Source organism: Halichondria panicea, chromosome 9 (genome assembly GCF_963675165.1).
Source record: "Halichondria panicea chromosome 9, odHalPani1.1, whole genome shotgun sequence".
NCBI classification, from domain to species: domain Eukaryota; kingdom Metazoa; phylum Porifera; class Demospongiae; order Suberitida; family Halichondriidae; genus Halichondria; species Halichondria panicea.
Window position 1 is genome coordinate 5,823,729 of NC_087385.1, and position 16,580 is coordinate 5,840,308.

General features: G+C 42.1%; 3 protein-coding genes across 4 annotated transcripts; 1 reads left to right on the top strand and 2 right to left on the bottom strand.

Moving 5' to 3' along the window:
- Nucleotides 1-39: 39 nt before the first annotated feature.
- On the bottom strand, nucleotides 40-5,829 carry LOC135341647 (uncharacterized). Its single transcript, XM_064538253.1, has 6 exons — nucleotides 5,540-5,829; nucleotides 5,354-5,438; nucleotides 4,977-5,001; nucleotides 4,578-4,697; nucleotides 509-567; nucleotides 40-422 (listed from the first exon to the last, which is right to left on the bottom strand). Exons 1-6 carry the CDS (start codon nucleotides 5,827-5,829, stop codon nucleotides 294-296), a joined length of 708 nt encoding a protein of 235 aa, XP_064394323.1. The 3' UTR covers nucleotides 40-293.
- A 67-nt stretch (nucleotides 5,830-5,896) lies between these two features.
- On the bottom strand, nucleotides 5,897-12,339 carry LOC135341605 (circadian locomoter output cycles protein kaput-like). Its single transcript, XM_064538202.1, has 11 exons — nucleotides 11,741-12,339; nucleotides 11,368-11,597; nucleotides 9,813-9,868; nucleotides 9,531-9,620; nucleotides 9,207-9,410; nucleotides 8,736-8,953; nucleotides 8,313-8,419; nucleotides 7,995-8,142; nucleotides 7,796-7,886; nucleotides 7,481-7,576; nucleotides 5,897-7,294 (listed from the first exon to the last, which is right to left on the bottom strand). The coding sequence occupies exons 1-11, from the start codon at nucleotides 11,761-11,763 to the stop codon at nucleotides 6,023-6,025; spliced, it is 2,535 nt and encodes an 844-aa protein (XP_064394272.1). The 5' UTR covers nucleotides 11,764-12,339; the 3' UTR covers nucleotides 5,897-6,022.
- Nucleotides 12,340-14,184: 1,845 nt separating this feature from the next.
- LOC135341613 (uncharacterized) lies at nucleotides 14,185-16,551 on the top strand. Of its 2 annotated transcripts, none has more exons than XM_064538214.1 (2): nucleotides 14,185-14,732; nucleotides 14,778-16,551. In XM_064538214.1, exons 1-2 carry the CDS (start codon nucleotides 14,318-14,320, stop codon nucleotides 16,283-16,285), a joined length of 1,923 nt encoding a protein of 640 aa, XP_064394284.1. In that variant the 5' UTR covers nucleotides 14,185-14,317; the 3' UTR covers nucleotides 16,286-16,551. The 2 variants fall into 2 exon arrangements, with proteins under 2 accessions (XP_064394284.1, XP_064394285.1); XM_064538215.1 differs by having other exon boundaries at nucleotides 14,189-14,732; nucleotides 14,802-16,549.
- The last annotated feature ends 29 nt before the right edge of the window (nucleotides 16,552-16,580 follow it).

Consider the following 16,580-nt stretch of genomic DNA (forward strand, 5'->3'; position numbering starts at 1 on the left):
TGGCTGGATGCCTTTGCACACACTAACACACACTTAACACTTGTCAACAAAACAGTTATCATATTACTCTCCTTACACTGCATGGAGAGGGTCTTACATAAACCACTAATCAAACGGGTAACTAAAGAAGACATCACAGCTGATTTTGTGCTAATGAATAATTGAGGACACACACACATGCATGTACAGTGCACAACGAGCTTTATACACGTACTGGCTTGACCAAAACGATCGAGCAACAAAGCTATATAAACACATAAAAACTAGGCAGTTAATTAAGTTTCATAGTCTCTCTAATCGGTCACGATTCCAAATTTTGTCTGAATAAGAAAGCAGTAGAGAAGTCCTATAGCTGCAGTGTAGGCACACACCCAGAAGAACTCGATAGAGCGAAGGTGCAGCGTCTTACGGAGGAGGTATGCCTGGGAGTGAGGGAGCTGGTAATTAAGTATTGAGTCTGGGACACGAATGTGTGCAAACAGGATCATGAAGGATAAGCTTGGGGTACCTGGTAAATATGGTGACAAGAGCCGTAGAGAATAAACACTAGACCAAGATCGGCAAATCCTGTATGTGTGTGCGTTGGAGGAAAGATACTTAATAGGACGGCAATAGTGGGAGTGTAGGGGAATGTATATGGCCTGTGGGCTTATGAAACTAACTGACTGTACACATGTGACTACACTGTAAATGTGATAGTTATTAAAACATTAAATTTTCTTAGTTAGTACTGAGCTAATTTATCAGGCTCCATCACAGTAAAGCAACCACACTGATAAATGAAACAAAGTAGCTGGTAGTAATCAGCTGTTCTTGTCACTACTGGGCAGAGGATTGAATGGTAGCTATGGTAAATTGTCTACACTGGTTGAATGGAGACTATGTGTATTGTGGCCTGGACCAACTGAATACAATATTACCACAGTGGGCACTTTATGAGTATAAAGGGCAGGGCAAAAACCACAAGTTCCTAACATGTAAGTAAGAAAGGAAGGGCTTACTAAGTAACTTACATGTAGACCTAGACTATAATCTTACAGTGTCAGATAATTTACACACCTGCTCTTCAATTCCCAATGGATGCTATAGGCAAAATAATTAATTCTTTGTTTGCCTGAAGAACCACAAGTGTACAATAGTTTTTTCTATGTAGAGTAAATGGCTTATAGGAAGAATGTTCTACTGGTTAATTACAACTATAGACAGAGCAAATTACAGTTTCATCGTAATAGCAATGCATGCATATAATAGGATTTAGTGATCATAACTGCACATGCAGAGAGGGGGGGGGGGGTCTGACATCATCGGTGAAAACAAAAAACATAATAATTATTGTAAGATCATTCAAATTATTATTGTAATTATTATTGTAAGATCATTCAACCATAATTAGTGCTCAAAGTAGTACATTCTTTAGAAGGTATTGTTTAGTAAGCCACAAGATTAGTTATCAACTAACACAGGACATAATTAAAGATAATTGACTTACGTAGATGCGAGCAAAAGAGTCCTGCATGCATGAAAATTCAACATAATTATAGTATAACGAAGTCACCATATTTCTATAAGGGCAAAAATGCAAACAAAATTCCATCAATTAATAATCCATTGTAGTCGAAATGGCACACATCAAAGCATGCTAGCGTGGGTAAGATGAGTGAACTCAATTAAAAAATACAGACGTTAGTATATATTTAGAATGCAGCATGCGAGGGTGTAAGTGTGAGATACGTAGAAAAATGGTGAGGCAAGCTAATGTCCCCACATTAAAATGAGCTTTGTTGATAAACTGACAACTGACCTCTCCCATGCACAAGCAACTGGTCTCGCCACACATAACGACCATACCACTACATGCATGTAACTACCCAGCAGGTCCAGATATAATATACACAGAAATGCTTAGTATCCATACTTGTATGTTTTGTATGTATATAGTTACTGTAGTGGGTGACAATAAAGTTTTGAGAGGTGCATGATATAACTATTGCTACGTAGCTAGCTCCCATTTCTTCCACACTATCCCAACTCTCTCCCATTTATTCCCCACTATTCTCCTTTCTTATCTATCAAGTACGATCTACGATAAGGTATACTAGGTAAATTTAACAAACTATCGGGGGAGGAATGACAACAGGTCCCATTATCGGGGGAGGAATGACAACAGGTCCCATTATCGGGGGAGGAGTGACAACAGGTCCCATTATCGGGGGAGAAATGAGAACAGGTCCCATTATCGGAGGAGGAGGGAGAACAGGTCCCATTATCGGAGGAGCACTCGTTCCCATATATATGAGTACTTAACGAGACCATAAGATGGGTAGCCAAGGGATGCTTGAGATGGAGGGGTCATACTCATCATCATACAGCTATAGGGAAGTGTTGACTGGTCCAGTGTAAATGAAATCGATTTCTTACAGATTCTTTGTCTAAAACATCAATTAGTCATTAACTATACTTTCTGAACACGATAGGGACAACACTACACACCACACCACTCCAATTAGTACGTAGTATCAAAATATCAAACAATTAGCATCCAACACAACTCTAACTTCCTGAGTTAACCGACTGTAATGTTCAGGTATGGTCTACTGTGTATGAAGACTGCAAACAAACTTCACACATACGATGCAATTCACATCCCACCACATAATAATTATGCATACAAAGATTAGAGAATGTTGCGACATACACACAGCTAGTTTAAGGAAACACTCACATTCCACATACGTACACCTGCACACAATTGCCGCACTTGTATGAGAAATAACTGTATGCCTGAGAACTTGCCTAGCACAATAATTAAGCTACAAAGAGAAAGACATATTTAAAAAGTCGCCCTGCCAAAACCATGGAAATCCTCATTAAAGGTTGTTAAAACCACTTGAGATAGAATTACAGCTGCCAATGTTTATGGGTCTTCCAAGGTCAACAGAATCCGTGCACTTTGAGATACCAATTAGAAACCACAACAATTAACTATAAAGGAAATGACCACACCCCTTGAAATATGTCACAACCAATTAAACAGCCATGCAAAGGTGTTGGCGTTAACTGAAAGTAGTTGAATTCCTCTGCGTACCGCTGGGAGTAGGGCACCACACTTCTTACATGCATGTACGATTTTAAAAATTAGCAGTTGAAAACATGCTGAATCTCAAAAATCATAATATAGTGATAGATGCTTTGAACTCAATGAACTAAAAACTGGCACCTTTGTAAGAGCTTATACGTAGCTGACCTGCCAAAACGTACACTGTACCATAATTATTGTGAATAATAATGCATAAAAAACTTGTACTATAGAGTTCCAAGAACAAATTCTTGCATCAACTGTATACCTACCTACCTACGTAGTGCCTTGCAGTAGGCACATCAATGATATACAATAACCAGTATGCCCCCACAATCATGTTTTGATAATAATCAATTCATGACACCGTTTCCTCAAATGCTGAAGCTAAGGCTGGAATCTGATGTCAACCGAGAAGGAAATCATTCCCCGATCAGTCTATGAAAGACTTGTACCACCCCCACTCTCTATTATTCCGATAAGTGTACACAGTTGAAGTTGACATTCCACCCACTTAGAGTTAACGCTAAGCCACTCAGCCGTGAATAATTAATGTCAGGAAATGCCATGTAGCTACTGACATGAATGCTTCAAAGCCACACACGAGACTGAAAGGGAGGGACTGCTACAAAGTTCATCACGCTTCAATAATGGTTCAATAATAGGTGAATAGATAAACTATAACAAAGTGATAGGACATTGTCATATCGAGTGTAAGGTTGCATCAGAGTCTTGTTCTACATGTTAGCTAAGACCAACGTACCAGAAATAGTTAAAGTACGCACTTAGTACTCGACCGGTACTTATAAAATGTTGCTCTAATCGTATAATTTACAGGCGCCCAATTTACAGTAAGCAAGAATAATTGATTACTAATTATCTTTAGTTGCGAGTTTAGAAGATACATGTAGGCCACCCAAATAGACCAATGCTACAGCTCGTCTAGCTGCCCATTGAACGGTCACAGTTTGTTGACCTCTACAACCAACAACGTAATTGTAACAGCTAAAGTACAAGTACATGCAAAACTATTTCTCAGGGATCTGGATATGGAATCATGTAATTCAAGGAAAAACCACTCTAGCATGACAATTGTTTGCCTATTCAGAGTGAGCATAATCTCTACCTACCCTCACACTTCCACACGCTCCTCACACTTCCTCACACTCTCCACACTTCCTCACATTCCTTACACTTCCTCACGCTCCTCAGACTTCCTCACACTCTCCACACTTCCTCACGCTCCCCCCACACTTCCTCACACTCTCCACACTTCCTCACGCTCCCCCAGTCCCTGACACTCCCCCACACTCCCTCAGGTTCCCCCACACTCCCCCACGCTCGCCCATGCTCGCCCATACTCCTCCCAGTCCCTCACGCTCCCCCACACTTCCCAAACTCCCCCTAGTTCCTCACACTCCCCACAGTCCCCACGCTCCCCCACACCTCTCCACACTCCCTCACACTCCCCACACCTCTCCACACTCCCATACTCTCCCACCTGTGACAATGCTGTCAGAGCTAACAGAAGAGTGCAGTGGCTGTCCCTGACTGTCTATGATCCTCACTGTCGCTGCAATGCCAGCACAGATGGCTGCGTTACGACTCCAAGACAGATAACCTGTGTGTGTGTGTGTGTGTGTGTGGGTAGTGTGTGTGTGTGAGTAGTGTGTGTGTGGGTATAGTGTGTGTGGTGGGTGGCAACGTAAGAGGGGTTTGGGAAAGAGTATGTGTGCAAGGCAACAAGCATAAAGCCACATGTAGGGCACATAATGAATTGTTATAATTAAATAATGAATGCAAAATTAAGTAGAGCCAAAAAGATACAGGCATTCAGTTCTTCTGTGATCTTGAGCCATGTTCTGTATACATGTACCAACAACGGCAATTACTGACTCACTGTTTTCATGAGCCAATCTCAGAGCCTGTGAGTAGAGAATTTCATCATGTTATATTCTGTAGAATGTAATGAAAGGTACCTACTGGGCTGCATTTAGGAGGGGGGCGAGGGGGGTGGGTAATTTGCCCCCCCTAGGATTTGGCATTTATTTTGTACTAGTATAATTATGATGACTTTGGGAGACTAGCGGAGACTAAGAGTAGTCGGCTCTGTAAAACTCTGGTAATCAAAATTCAACAATTTTATGGTCTTCTAAAAGCAGAAGGAGCCTGTTCAGCTCAATTCTCAAATTAGAAAGAGCCATAATTTCCCATCTTTGACATTGGGCCATTATTATCATATTTGTCCCTGACCCAAAATCCTGGATGTCTACTCACCCACACTCTGTAGTTTATTGAAGGTCCGGCATCTTTCTTTTCTTTTCTCTCGTCCGATATCTTGGCCATGGACAATGCCTTTCTCCTGTATAAATTAACATAACAGTACATGTGATGTATTCTATGAACAGTTTGTTGAACATTGCTACATAAATTGTATCATTGTCAATTTACATAGCAATGTACCTAATTTTATGGCTTCGGATTAGCGAGGGATTCCTCCTTTTTGGTACATCGCTATGGTAATAGGCAACCTGGTGTGCTAAATCACCAGCTGTATGGCCAATACTGTTATCTACGAGGTGAGATACGGTAACAGAGGGCTGATGAAAGTAGCTCCTACTTCTGTATTGAGTGATGAAAGTCTTAGGTGATAGTGAAGTGATTTTTCTTGAAATGTGCTTTGTTGAAAGAAGTTTTCGGGACTGCAAACTGTCTTCTAAGAGCTCGAAAACAAGCAGTCTCGACCATATCATGGTCACACTCTTCCTCACTTTATTATGCTGTAAAGATCGTCTTATTCACAAGTCTAATTTGACCAGCTTCACGATGAACAGAGCACAAATCCAATATCACAAAAATTGAAAAACAAAATGCTACTCTTTACTTCACTATTCAAACAAACATAAAAAAACTGATGCAATACATATAAATGCTTAGTTACTTAGTTTATGACAGAAACTGTTGAATCACATCCTCTGCCTCTGGATTTCCCTCGCTAATCCCGCTGTCCCCGTACCCTCGTATATCACCATTACCGTAAACCTTGCACTCCACAGATAATTGTCCACCCTCCTGGTTTAGAGATATCATATCACTCAGAATCTGTTCCAAAGAGTCATTTTCAGTCGACTGGAAAAACTGGTCAGGGGAGATGGGCATCCCCATCCCGTTGTAATCGCTCAAGATATGGCCAAGACAGTCAGTTTCTGGTGAGGAAAAAGCTTGTTCTGGTGAAATGGGGTTGGAGACAGGGCTTGGTGCAATTGAAGGATACTGGGGGCTGGGAACGGAGCTGGCCAGCGAAGACGAACTAGTGGTCTTGTTGAGAGGGTGCACTGAGTTCTGTACGGAAAATTCTTGAAGTGGATTTGAGTGAACATTTTGTCCAGTGTTCTGTGTAGTGCCGTTCGAAGCCATGCTGCTCCCATTCAGTGGAAATGTAGATGTGTTTGACACTTGTGCAAAGTTCTGTGACACGAAGCTCAGAGCGTTTTGTACACTTGGGTCGAAATTGACTGGGTTCAAAGCAGTCTGTGTGTGAGCAAAATTGATGCCGTTTGTGTCGAATAAAGAAGGATCCATGAGTCCGTTATTAAATGATGGATTTGGAGTGTTGGGTGTAGTAGATGAAGCATTAGAAGAGACAGAGGGTGGGCTCACTACGCTGGTAGTGAGAGAGCTTTGGTATGAGTATGGATCCAGAGACAGCACAGAGTCGGGCGAACTCACAAACGAGTGTGAGGATGTGAGGGTGTGTGGGGGCGGGAGGGTGGTGAGGGAGTGAGCGAATTCGTCCAATCTAGAACCAACTGGACTCAAAAGGGAATTAACGCTATTGGAAGGGCTATGAATGTTTGTAATCCCTTGAGTTTGGTAGCCATTTTGCTGGAAAAATGTCGGTTCGATTGGTGTTTGTTCCTGAAGGAGAGGCTGTACTACGAGTGATTGGTCAATTGAGGGTTGATTCTCAACGAGTTTGAGCTCTGGTTGTAGTGACTGGGTATCAGCGCCATTGGCTGACAAAGACTGAATGATTTTCTCGAGGAATTTTGATCTCTCTTGGAGGTTGTCAGGGACAGGCCACCCTAACTTTTTGTTACGTTGAATCACAAAGTCATCGGCTTCGTTTTCGGTGAGAACTCGCTTCATTAGCTCAGGGAGAGACTTGAGTCCGAGCTCTCTGCAGTGTAGGATTGGGTCAATGAGCGCCGACGACACCTGTGTGTGTGTGTGGGTGTGTGTGTGTGGGTGCGTGTGATTATAAGATTGATAGTGATGGATTAGCTGTTAACGGCAGAGTGGATAAAGCTAAGGTACTGATCTTCCTTACAGATCCCTATCAGCCAGCATACTGACATTAACATACGTCCACAAATTGTAACAGTGCACAGATGGCATGCATACCTGAGCCTCTTTGAGAGAGTCAATGATTGGTTGGGCTCCCTTATCTTTCCGACAACTGTTCTCAGTATCCATGAGGCAGTTTGTCACAACCGGATCCTATAGAGTCAAGGGGGGAGGAGGTTAGAGGTACTGACAGGACTGTACACCACTGATGGAGCTCAGTTACATGTAGCTCTTACTGCACGCTATACGTATAGTACAGCAAAATGGAACCAACGGATTCAATGCAGTAAAGTCCCGTTCTAAACTCACAACTGGGGTGTGCATGCAATGATCTCAATACAAATCTTCTCTATCACCATGTGCTGAGCTGACCTTGTGGGGACACATAAGGTCTTGGTTAGGGTCACAGTTCTTGGCATACATCTCGCGATACTCTACATACTTCATCTTGCCATCTTCTTGACTGATAGGGGAAAAAGACACAACTTCAAGCTATGGTGGCACAGCAACCATTGTCATGAAAGGCTCTCAATACTTACAAACTAGCACATGTACAGTAAATAGACTCTACCTCAGTAATTTTGCCTTGACCTCCCAGAACTGAGGCTCAACTCCGCCCTGCTTGTATCGGAGCAATCCCTCTAGCTGCATCCATACCCACTCCCCATTACTACTAGCGAACCGGAACACTGGACTCACAGCGTGACCCAGACGTAGCACTGTGAGGGGGTGGGATGTGAGGGTGTGCACATGTACACACACGTACATAGTATGCAACTTTAATTACACATGAAGAACACTTTACATCAGCTATGCAGTGAAATTTCTCTACAGCAATTACGTCCAATACATGTACAGCACTGTGTGTACACTCACACGGTAGACTCACATGCTTTCTCGCAATTGATCATCTTCTTACAGTCACCGGGATGGAAGTAGTCTGACATGGTAGTGCCCACAAAGTCAGCCGGGTCATATCCCACCACCTCCTTCACTCTGTGTGTTGGGGGGGGTGTAGGGTGATGGGCGATGAGCATGTCTGTATTAACTCATTGGGGTAGTTTTGGCAATTACGTGTATGCATACTACATACAATTTGGTGCATAACAATGTCTGACAGAGCTATCGAAGCTGAGGTTACAACTTTAGGCAGCACACTGAATACACTGAGCAGCTGACTGCTTTCACGTTGCAAGCAAGGCTAATTCAGGGCAGTGACGATTACACGCACCACTGACTTACATGATTGTATTACTGTGCACTGTACATGTGCTAATACTATAACTGTATAATGCAGGCACTACTAACTCACGAAGCTTCCACTGAGATGATCTCCATGTCTAGATTCATGGTGGAGGTGAAGTGAGACTGAGGCACAGAGACCTCCAATATAGAAGACGTGGACTCGATTGGCTGACACTCTCCTACAAAACCCAGAACTTGTGGTTGCAGTTCAGTTCCATTCTTTTTGGGTTCCATAAGATGCTGGAATGGAATGTGGACCTTCAGGTTCCCACTGACCTGGATCATCTGGTGGATGGATAGGTGGAGCTCAACATGAATATACGCACTTCAATTTGAAATTCTCTACACAGTTTACCCACACACTACATGTGTATAATTAAAATATTTATTGTACCGATCAAAACGTGCGGCTACTGTAGAAGCCCTACGCCCAGTTTGTATACAAACAGTCCTGCTACAAATATCACCTCGTAGATTCTACGGCATATTATTGTAACAATATCACACTCTCTCTTATTTGTACCAATCAGTCACTCACCACATGAGATGTGAATCTGGACAGCTGCATTCTCCCAGGGGTGACTGCCGACTTGATCCTCACGTAGAATTGCCGATGTTGGAACTCTGTGCGGCCATCCAGGTGAGTGGAAGGGGGTGTGGTCTTGGATTGTAGATTGTCTGTGATCGTAGAGGCATCGTCATCTTCAACGATCTCGACGAAGTTCTGACCAATCACATCGTGCTGTGAGGGGGCAGCATAGATAGATGATTTACATCCTCATTATTTTTACAAATAGGCTAAATTGCAGACAATTTTTAGTGTTAATGCGATCACTAGAGGTGATGTTTGTATTTTGTATACCTGTGTGAGCCCGACCACATTAGTGATGGAGTCACTGACGTAGAGAATGAAGCCGTCACTGTCTAGCACGATGAGAAACCCGTCCAATGCCTGTCATGCAGAGGGTGTGTGTGAAAGGTGTGCATAGTGGAGTGGTGAGTGTGGGAGATACACGATCAAGTGTAGATGCATGAATGATAACAAAGTACCGTTTGGCGTGTGTGCCAATAGACGTTAAAAGCACTATTGCGTTGAGGACTGTGTGCTACCAGTCACCGTATGGAAGATAGTACAATAGTGTACCTCAGAGAGAAGGTTTGTGGCCTCAGTAGATCTGCCAGCATCAGTGTGTGTCCCTCCTGTAGAGAGGGGGACCAGTATAACGGAGTAGCCACACATGCATACAACTACGTACGTATGTAGCAAAGTTTCAACACACAACATCTGCCATTATATAGATACATGTAGTATGGGTGTGTGATAAGTACTATACAGTGCACACGAGCAAGTAGATATCAACTCTAAGCATGAGCAAATCGATGTCAATTCTAAGCATGTACAAATAGAAAACACTTCCAGGTGTTCAAGCCAGGCTGGTATTCACTCTAAGTGGGTCTGCTCAGAGCTGCAGACTAACTCAATAGACATCATTAGTCAGGCTACCTGTTGGAACAATGGAAGTTGAAAGCAGTGGCAGCTAGTTTGTATATACCCACAGTTAGTATCAACAGGGGGAATTGGTTAAGCTAGCCAGTCACAACACTGTATGACCTCCCTAATGGAGGAGGGAGGAGGTACTTAATTATAGGACTCTCAGTTTGCTTAACAAACCTGGCACAGTATATACTAATGAGTGTAATATGAGAACTCCATTATACAAATTGGAAAAAAAGCACACTAATGGTCTACGTACATATAGGTAGAGCATTAGATAGGTAGAGCATTAGATAGGTAGAGCCACTGTAGTACTGGCAGGATAAAGCTTTGAGTAAACTTCACAGAAAAGGTGTTTGACTGACTGTTCAGTATATTATTTGATTGATCAGTGACTATACAAACACGTACAATCACCACTAATTTTGACTAATAATAACCACCATTTTGCTGCTTTGTGTTGTGACTTTACATCTACCATAAGTTAATTATCTCAAGACACACCTCAATGAAAATACCATATATCCTTTACCTTGCCTAAACTATCAGTACTGCTAGGAAGTTTAGTAGTTTTGAACTCTACAGCCTTTGACAAAACAGTCACTACAGAATCAAAGCTGCCTAGCTAAGTGTATAAAAATGAATTATCTTTACCAGCTACAGTCATACCTTTAACGAGGTCAGAAACCCTAACCACTTAATAACCTGAAGCCATTAACCTCGCATGATGAAAGAATGCATAATGCCCTTTGACCCCTCTAACAGTCTTGGCTACACTCACACAGAAACTTTGAGGTGAAATGGATACCTGTACTGTGTAGAAATACAACAGTGCAGATATCACTGAAAACAAAGCAGAAAAATGATAAAATGTGGTATACCCTCTACTACTATACTGTAGAGCCATGCAGACTAATAACTCCCAACTATGGTAACTGTATTAGCAGACCACCTCGTCATCACAGTTATATACCATTGGGAATCTGCACACAACAATGTACCAGTATAAAGTAAGGACCTCAATGTTATACAGCAGATAGCAAATTATCACAAAAGTCAAATTCGCTAAAAGACTGACACTTTAAAACGTCCTCTTCCACTGCACAGATATGGAGTGATATGGAGTGTGTGTAAGTCCAGACTACTAGCAACAGAGAGTACTATACTGGCAATATACAGCACCCCAACCTTAACCCCAACATACCGTTTTCATTGTCTTTCTCCAAGAATTTCTGGAACTTGAGGTAAGCTGAGGTGAGCCTGAGAACGGATATCTTATCGATGGCCTGTGTTCTTCCTCGAGCCAGGATGCCATTGGCGATGGTGGCCTGTTGCTTGATGGGCAGGAGAGCAGACAGTTCTTCTATCTCAGTGTTCTGGTTCCGGCGGCGCTTCTTGGCCGTCTGCTTCTGCTTGGGTCCAGCCTTTTCAGCACTGTACATATGAGGCCAAGAAGTTAAGTATGTGTAGTGGATGGTCTCATCAATCTATCATGATCTAGGCCTTGTTTTATACTGATTTTACCAGGACTGACTAATCGTGTCTATAATTGGACAGTATTAATAGTGTGAGCTTACCTGGGAATATACGAGACTGGCATGACGATTTTAGAGCCTCAAAGCTTTGGAGTACTCGAAAAGCCTTGTGTTCAGCTCAATGATTATAATTATTGCCTGGCTCGAGATGACCACGCCTATGTGGTAGATCTAATCACATGATAAAAATTTCAGGGTAGATCCCCTACAGAACGGGGGAGGAGCACATTCTGCATGTTGCATAACCCTTTCCTTGCCATTCGTGAAATCTGGAACAGGAGCGTCTTTAGGTCGATCAATTAGTGTGGATCCGGCCTCACCACGCCTCCATGTCATTCTATTAGTCTAGATCCGGCTAGCAATTCTAGCTGGGACTCCCAGTTCTAGCTCGTTTTGTTTAGCGTGTCAGAGACTGGAAGAAGATGATTGGCACTCCTTGGCTCCTTTGGATGTACATGGCTTTACTGAATTAACTAGCTGTGTCTGCTGTCTAGTTGGACCAGATTTAGCTAGATAATGGGGTAGAGAATAGTTGAGCGGTGCTGTGTGTAGCTTGAACTGTACTGGCTGGCAAGAATCTAGTAAGCACCCTATGCACTGATAACTCGTCAGAATGGAGGGTATGTTCTAGGGATCTTAACCAGCCACGCCCATCTCATAAGTTGCCCATGTGCGTTGCTGTGGCAGTCAATTAAAGATGGCGGAATTGCGTAGGTAAGAAAAGTGGAGCCTGAGAGGTCATCTGCCTCTTGGAAGCGGACGAAATTCTGAGAAAAACGCCCATGGTCCGGGTTCTAGTCGACTAGAGGCTGTATCTAGAATCTTCTGAACATGTCTGTACAAGGAGGAAATGCTTTTCAAGAATGTTACTTACTTACTTACTTACTAACTTACTAACTTACTTAGTCAGTCAGACGAAACGCGGTGAAATATGAAAATAGTGCAAATATCAATATTAATGCATGTGAATATTCATAGACTATAATATCACATATTTACACAGATAAAAGGCTAACTAAGCTATCTATCCAGATAGTTTCTTGATGTGGCCTTTCCCTGCAAAAATAGAGCAGTCTGAACACGTACACGAGTCAAAATTTGGCAATAATTGAAAACACACACAACTGCACTGTCAATCCTATGTACAACCTACTGGTTGTACTAATACCAATACCAGGACAACGTTAAACAACAGTGAAAAAGACTGGTCAGTGGTCAATACGAAGGGAATAGAACTTAGAAAATGCTGCTATACCTTTACTAGTTCCACTAGCTGGAACAACAGTGTTTGTTCTACGAGGGAGTTTGAGGAGCGGGATCTTAGGATTCGGTGAAGCCTGACTCAACAGCCTAAGTGCTGACTCGCTGGCAAGCGAGTCTACCTAAGCGCATGGTATTTCTATAAGGGCCCATTTCTATAACATGATAAAGATTTCAGGATTATAGGTAGATCCCCTGCAGAGCAGAGGAGGAGCTGCATGGTGACAGAGGATGTTTACACATTCCATGACATTCTGCATGTTGCAATGTAGAAATCTATACATACACTCAGTCTTATATTCTTAAATATTTGGGGCTCACAAACATAATTATGCTTGTTGCCCAGTGAGTTAGTGCTCAGTATATGGCATCAAGAGTATATGATAGAGAAGAGAGTATCGAACGTAGGCATACTGTACATCAGATGTATGCGGAGAGTAACGTGACTTCCTGTATCTGTCACAAGCTTGGAATTTGCACACTGACCAATCCAAGCGTGGGTGATGTAATCTATCAAGAAAGTAGATTACATCACCCACACTTGGATGGGTTGATAGATTACATCACCCACGCTTGGATTGGTCAGTGTGCAAATTCCAAGCTTGTGACAGATACAGGAAGTCACGTTACTCTCCGCATACATCTGATGTACAGTATGCCTACGTTCGATACTCTCTCTCTATCATACATACATTGCACTGCATTATAATTATGGCATAATGCACTGGGCACTTGCACTGTGTGTAAATGCAGTAGATTTCTGGGACTTATGCGCCACCATTCCACCCAATAACGCATTTGGTTCCTTTTAGGCTACTACTTTTTGCACTAGAAGTGGGAAGAAAACCTAAAAATTTACTATGGAATTCAGCAAAACTAATGAATACACTAAAATTCCTTTAAAACACAATCATGTCTTTTATAAAATTATGACCAATCAGACGAGTTTAACGTCATTGGACAACATTGCAGGCGCCTTCGTGCAATATGCCATATATTGCACTCTGGCTGGGCAATAACTAATACTTATTAGCACTGGCGTGCGAAAAACTTAAAAATGCATTCAAGGGGAACAACTATGACATTGTTCAGTAAGTTACTCAGTATGGTATCAGGCAACAAGTGTATAAGAACTCCACACCTAAGAAGGGAATATGAACCCGCCAAACAGCTATAGATGACACTTGGAAGCTATGTTAATGATCAGAAGCTACACCAAAACTAGACTACATAAGCATTCCATCCGGGGGATTTAAATGCAGTATGGCTTTACTATAGCTAGCTAGCTGCATGTCTACAGTTTTTAAGGTTGCAACCTGCGCAGGCTGTTCAAGAGTTTTAGATATCTAGATCTATATCATGGTTTCGTTCAAAGATATCCTAATTGTGTACTTCAATCTCTTTCTGAGCAGTTACACAACTGCCCAGCTTGCGGGACCGAGTTGTATACCAGAAGGCACGAACGTAGTCAGCTACGAGTGTTCTGTGGACGATCCAACACTGAATGGTGCTACAATATGGCAGGGAACTGCCTTAAATTGCTCAACTCGCAGCATTGTCCTAAGGCACTCCGAATACAACACCACAGGAGCTAATGACACTTGTGGTAGTCTGTCTGCTGCAAGTGTCAGCATCAACAGGACAAGATTCACTTCAAGGCTGACATTCTTAGCTATACATGTAACAGAATTGGACGGGAAAATGCTTAACTGCACATTAAATGGCACTGCACTGCTGCCTGGCTCTGACATGATGCTGATAATAAAAGTTGGAGGTAAATGTAAATAATAGGCTTAGCCATTCATATTGTACCTCCCAGGCATGACTTTTTCTATTTCCACAGTAAGGCCATCACCCCCTGAGGGAATCAATATCACAGGCCTGCTAGATTCATCAGGTGAAACACGGCTCATCGTCAGCTGGTCCCCACCCGCTCAGTCTGTAGAGGGAGAGGTGGGAGGATATGTGCTCATTGTGAGTGGCGATGGTGGGGACTGTGGATGTGTGAGTATGAATGTCAGTGCAGACACTACCAATGTAACATGTTCAGGAATCAATGGTACCGGACAAATATGTTCATTTGAAGTTAGAACTATTTCAATAGACTGTGGACTCACAAGTGATTATATTACGGAGAGTATAGAACTCCTTCTACCACCACCTCCGACGAATATAGGAGTTTTTTCATCGTATCAAGTAGAAGGGAGCATTCGGTGTATAATCGTAAAATTTACTGGTGTACAAACTCCTAACATATTCTACATTGTGACAGTTGGACGACATCGATCCTTCTCCATAAATTCATCATCATGCAATACAGCTAACACTTGCATTCTTACAGATATACATAGGCAACCTCTGATATCAGAGGACTTTTTCAACATTACTGTTTCGGCCTGTAACAAGTTAGGGTGTGGAGATGTGGAAATATTCCCTACACAGTTTCCTGCTAACGCAGTTACCCACAATCTCTTTCAAATACACCCAGAAAATAGAACAGTACTTTGCAATTTCCTGAGCTCATTTACTCCACAACCCAATACTCGTTGCTTGGTAACTTATGGTAATTCACCTCATGATTGTTATCGCTATAACGATTATCGTAAATTATCCATCAGCTATCCAGGTGATACCTTGACAGTTCCAATTACTGAAAATCTGCAGTCCGGAGTTGAATATTGCTATAGCATTTCCTTGGCATACAAACAAACTTCACTCAGTGTTAATGGTGTCTTTAAATATTTGATTTGTGACCCATCAGAATTGAACGATGCTGGAGAAATTTCTACAAACATGACAGGTGGGGTTGTTAACATTCAAAATGGCATCATCAGTTTCAGTGGAATAGGGGTAGGCTCAACGGCTGAAGTTACGTGCGACAAAGGCTCTTTCTTAAAAGGGTCTAAGGTCAGGAATTGCACTTACAATGGAGAGTGGAGTGGCAATATTCAGATATGTGAGATTGAGCCATCGGTACCAGACAACCGTGTACTAGTCAGTATTACAGTCACTGCTTTCGTCATGATCGTATTGCTTTGTCTGGGAGTCTTTCTGACAGGAATATTTTACAGAAAGAAATACATGTCTTCGAAAGGGTCGAATAGTGCATGTGCTTTAACCTTAGAAAAAGAAGATTACAATGTGGACAATCAGACTGTATTCGAGCTCAATGGTGCAAGTAACATGGAAGCAGTTCACAGCCTAGGACAGAAAAAAGATAAGCAACTAGTACCAGGGATGAGTGAAGGGTCGATATTTGGCGAAGTACACAAACCATTTGTGGATAAAAAATCAGTAGATCTAGTATCTGCACATGGAAACACCTAGTTAACCTATCAAGAGAAAGACATTAAAGATTTTCAGAATTATACCATCGATCTATTCTCATTAAGTTCAGATACGTAAATGTTTTTATACCTTGAACTGAAAAGAAAATCACCCACTAGACTATTAGCTAACCTCATATACATGTAGTCACATGCATACTGTAGAATAACATGTACAATCAGTGTTATTAAGCGAAAAAGGTGACATTAAACTGTTGCATCTCAATATACCTATCGATCGTACTTTCATTCCATTTATACATTGTAACGTAACGTTTTATGTACACATAAAATAA